Consider the following 4,593-nt stretch of genomic DNA (forward strand, 5'->3'; position numbering starts at 1 on the left):
TCCGTCCGTTTCCGACTGCATGCTTGTCCGTGCCAAGCCCGGTGGCAGTCCCCTGTCATCGCTCTCCTGGATTTGTAAACATTTCCAGCATTTGCTTCGCGCCGAGCCCCGCCCCGGGTCATAATGAGCCGGCCGACCCCCACTTGAGCCCCTTGGAGCGCTGCTCCTCGCGCCCCGCGCCCCAACCCCTGCCCTCCCTGCCCTCTTAGAGCTCAATCGGCACCGGGCACCATATGTCTTGCCTGTCCACTTGACATGTGATCCCCAGTCTCAAATTTGAACCACAACGCTCTCAAATATGAAATGTGCTTGTTTTCGCACACGCAGAAATTACGAATTCAGCAAAATTTGAATGGTGATTGTAGCATAATTTGCTGATTTTCGCTTTCTGAAACATGAAAATTAAGCGCTTGTTTTCAGCGCAGTAAAATTATGAAGTAGGTAAAATTTGAATGCTGGATCTGGCCTCATTTTCCGTCTTTTGTTGGGTGAATTACTTATATACAATTAGACACCTGTCTGTACCCAAAGGTATCCCATTTTGATAAAGGTTGCCGTTGCCGATATTGCCGTTAACGTTCCAGTTTTGATAAGCAAATTTTCAGTCTTATTTTGATGCCTTAGCGCCTGTATATTTTGAATTTACTTTTGGAGCTGGACTGTCTCGTTACCGGCCGGCAGGCCAGTTTTTTAGTTTTTTCTCTTTCTTTTCTTTTTCTTGTTTCTAATTGATGTATCATCTGCTAAAATGATTCTAAATTCATTTGTAAAATGATTGTTCCAGTTTTACTTGTGTAAAAGCACTTGAGATTAAATTGTTTATTTTTATGAGAGGAAAATTGTAATTGAGCTGCTAGCAAGGCATCTGTTAATAAAAGAACAAACCTCAAAACAACAAGACATATTTTATTCGTCACATTCCGCAGGGACCTTTTCAGTACACAAAGTATGCAAACTGCAGCAGGACGAGGAGGTTGATGAGCAGTATGTTGTACACCTGCAACGTAATGAGTGGGCGAGTACGGATTCAGACCAGCCAAGATACGGTAAAGCAACCACCACTGGGCTGTGCAACGGGGGTTGCAGAGGACGTTGGGCTGCCTACCTCCCAGGCGCGAGAGCGTGCCGGTAAGAAAAGTTTACACCCTGGGGTAAAAAATATCATGGGATCCCGATGAGCTCCACTGGGGATCCTGGACTAGCTGATTGGGTCAAGACTTACAAGGGAAGGTTTTCCGGTGATACACTCAGATTTCAATGGCGCTTCAAAGTGTTGTTGTTTTCATCCCTAGATTAGGTTTTGCATTGGTTTTAGCTGCCCGTAGGGAGTTTGAAGGTCGTTTTACGCGAATTTAATCGAAAATTCGCCAAACTTTTTAGCCTGATTATCAACTTTACATGCACGTATCTCAAGAACCGTTTGAGCTACAGCGCCCAGATTTCGAGGGAAATCATAATTTAGCACGTTCTTTAATTGTAGAAAATTTGAACGAAATCGATTAGGGTCGCAAAAACGGGTCTGGAGAGGGGGTTGCGACCCTAGGCCACTTTTGGTGAACCCCATTGATTTGGTTCAAATATATTTCATTGAAAGTACTAATTAAAGGATAATTACCTGGAAAATCTGGGCGCTGTAGCTCACACGGTTTCGGAGATATGTGCATGCAAAGATGGCAAAAAACCGATGAATTTGAGCAATTTTTGATGAAATTCTTGTGAAATGACCCACAAACGTCCTACGGGCAGCTAAAACCAGTGCCAATCCTAATCTAGAAGTGCAAACAACTACTCTTTAAAGTGCCTTTGAAATCTGACTGTATCACCGGAAAACCTTCCCTTGTTAGAGGTCGCAAGGGTACAGTACGTAGTACGTGAAGGACACTTAGTTTCGGCACGACCCCGTACCTCAATCATGCTGGACCTCGAGACGGCCGCGAAGCCCCCGAGACTGATGACAGACGCATGCTGGGGCTGGGGTCCCCCCTGGTGCATCTCGGTGGCCATGATCAGCGTGCGTACCTGCACTCGGAAAACAGAAGTTTGTCAAGAATGCCAGAAAAGTTAGGCGAAAACCGTCGGAGCACACTCGTGTGTAACAGACGCCTGGCTACTAGGCAGCATCTGGTCACGCGCGCAGAAGTGTTTGCCTAGTAGGCATGCGGAGACACCACCCACTCCAGCCAGGTGTGCTCCGGCGGTTTTTGCCAAACTTTTCTGGCAACCCTAAAAAATGTGACGCGAGGTACAAAAATCGTCACCGACAGGCGTCACTCACACTCACCTCGGTGTCCATCTCTCCTCCGTCTTTCGCCGGGGACTTGACGCACAGCATCTCGTAGCGCAAGGCATTGGCGGCCTGCGCCAGGCGAAGCAGGTTTACTCGAACCCAAAATAAACAGAGAAAGGCGACAAAAAGAAAAGAGCGACATAAGCAAGTGCGGAAACGGGCCGCCGTACGCACCGCCTGCGCCGCCTTGTGGCCCGCGTCGTGCACCGTGTAAATGTGATGCAGGCTCTCGACGAGGAACAGGGCCTGCACGGAGTTGGCGCGGCCCAGGTCGGCGTGCAGCAGCGCGACGAGCACGCCGATGGACGCCACCAGGCCCAGCGCCATGGAGTACACCGTGTAGACGAGCAGCGTGCCGGACTGGGCGGCGCCGGCCCGCGCGGCCAGGGCGCGCAGCCGCAGCCACAGCAGGCCGTAGGCGCGCAGCCGGCGCACGCCCAGGTTCCCGACGACGCCCAGCTCCCGCTCCTGCAGCGGCGCCGCCGACACCCCAAGGTCAGACAAATCCTTCCGGACAATGCGACGGGCCATCGTCGTCAGCGACTCACCGCGTGGAAGGCTTCCCGCAGGCGGCGCGCCGAGGTCTCGACGGCCCTGCACAGCGTCGACCACACGCCGCCCACCAGGAAGAAGAAGCACAGGGGCGGGAACAGGGCGGCGGCCTGCGCGGGGGACTCGCCGGCCTGCAGGGGTAGGGGAGCCAAAGGGTTGCGTCAGTGCCCCGTCCCGTCTGTGCAACCACGTGACGTCCGACGTCCGGCGCAGCACTGACCTGCACCATGAGCAGGATGAGCAGGGCGGGGAAGGCAACGCCCACCGCCGCGGAGGCCAGGGCGCGCGCGTGCACTCGGAGCTCCAGCGGCTGGCCCGTCACCTCGAACCACTCCACCTAAGGGCGACGTTTCTAAGATTAAGGGGTACTTCACTCTCAAAGCGTACACAGATTCTTCTCATTTTCTTGATTTTTTCCTCTAAAAGAAAACATGTTGGAGAGTGTACCAGGTGGCCGACTCACCCCGCGCACTTTCGTAGGTACACTGTACCGCATGCCCGGGCGCGGGCGGGTTGCCTGCTCGCACGGGGCTCTAAGGAGCCGTGGGCAGCGAGGATAGACACCGTCCGCACCCGTGCATGCGATTCAGTATAACTAAGAAAGTGCGCGGCGTGAATCAGCCACCTGGCACATACCGGGTGATTCAGAGAAGACGCAGGGGCGGGCGGGTTTGCCTACTCGCTCTGCCCGTAAGGTGGGCAAACCCGGCCGCCCTTGCGTCTTCTCTGAATCACCCAGTAAACTGATTTTTTGAGTGAGGAGTGAGGTACATAAAATCCATTGGCCGCGTGCACGACTCTTGAGCTCGAAAGCGCCGACGATCTGCTCCACACCTGGAAGGCGGTCCAGTCGTTGAAGTACTTGGCGAGGGTGGCGGCCTCGGGCCAGATGGCGACAGGCAGCAGCCAGTGGTGCGCCAGGAGCGCCAGCACGATGAGGTTGACGAGGCGGGTGTTGAGGTCGCTGGCGCCCGACCCGTCACCGCCGCCCCCGTCGGCGGCGGCCGCGCTGCCGAGCGCCGTCCAGCGCGCCGCCAGGGTGCGCACGTTGAACACGGACCAGACTGCGTAGACCAGCACGGTGTAGCACGTCGAGTGCGACAGCACGGACGCCCTCGCCATCCCTGCTGGTGGAGAACGGCATTAACACGAAACGGAAATAATATGACATTTTGAACGATATCGCCGCGGGATTTTCGGAGCGTGGTTCTGACGTCGAAACGACACCAGTGACGACGACTGTCAGATCATGGTTTCGACATCTTTTCGATGTATATTTTCTATATCTATTTTTTGCGCCGGGCTTTGACCAACAAACGACCCCGTTGGTTAGAGTTGCTTCGCGACGTCCTGACGATGTCCGCGGCGACATCAATGCGACCTTTTCACGACGGCATTACTGACTGACCGCGCTCTCCGCTGTGTATCGGCCAGAGCGCGAACAGGAACATGGCGCCGCGGAGGGAGGCCACCTCGTGGTACAGCGTGTCCGCCCCGTCCTCGGCGACCTCCTGCCCCTGCCGGGGGTGCGCGCGGGCGGTGGGCTGCAGCTTGGACGCCATGGGGGACGCTGCCGTTCCGAGCGTCATGGCGCCACTACTGGGGCCAGGGTGGCGACGCGAGAGGGTGGCCGTCAGCGTCAGCGGAGGCGCCCAACTCGTTAGGTCGTTACGCGCACGAGAAGCCGAAGAGTCAACAGAGCAGTGGAGTCCGCACGACAGTCGGAGGGAGGGAGGGAAGGGAGGGAGGGAGGG

The 4,593-nt window shown here is 55.3% G+C and overlaps 1 protein-coding gene across 2 annotated transcripts; it reads right to left on the minus strand.

Moving 5' to 3' along the window:
• Positions 1–886: 886 nt before the first annotated feature.
• LOC113212317 (gustatory and odorant receptor 63a-like) lies at positions 887–4,434 on the minus strand. Of its 2 annotated transcripts, none has more exons than XM_026430965.2 (8): positions 4,248–4,434; positions 3,674–3,963; positions 3,060–3,176; positions 2,836–2,970; positions 2,462–2,755; positions 2,282–2,356; positions 1,906–2,019; positions 887–997 (listed from the first exon to the last, which is right to left on the minus strand). In XM_026430965.2, exons 1-8 carry the CDS (start codon positions 4,426–4,428, stop codon positions 935–937), a joined length of 1,269 nt encoding a protein of 422 aa, XP_026286750.2. In that variant the 5' UTR covers positions 4,429–4,434; the 3' UTR covers positions 887–934. The 2 variants fall into 2 exon arrangements, with proteins under 2 accessions (XP_026286750.2, XP_052121273.1); XM_052265313.1 differs by lacking the exon at positions 887–997 and adding an exon at positions 1,009–1,202.
• Between the last annotated feature and the right edge of the window lie 159 nt (positions 4,435–4,593).

The sequence above is a fragment of the Frankliniella occidentalis genome, unplaced genomic scaffold, assembly GCF_000697945.3.
Source record: "Frankliniella occidentalis isolate FOCC.00 unplaced genomic scaffold, Focc_3.1 Scaffold25, whole genome shotgun sequence".
Lineage (NCBI taxonomy): Eukaryota > Metazoa > Arthropoda > Insecta > Thysanoptera > Thripidae > Frankliniella > Frankliniella occidentalis.

What these genes read in the sequence shown, in the direction of transcription:
- LOC113212317 (XM_026430965.2), bottom strand. Translation starts at nt 4,428, where the DNA reads ATGACGCTCGGAACGGCAGCGTCCCCCATGGCGTCCAAGCTGCAGCCC. An exon ending in GCCACAAGGCGGCGCAGGCG is followed by an intron (nt 2,357 to 2,461) that starts GTGCGTACGGCG and finishes CGCCTGGCGCAG; the next exon opens with GCCGCCAATGCCTTGCGCTA. An exon ending in CGAGGTCCAGCATGATTGAG is followed by an intron (nt 998 to 1,905) that starts GTACGGGGTCGT and finishes ATTACGTTGCAG; the next exon opens with GTGTACAACATACTGCTCAT.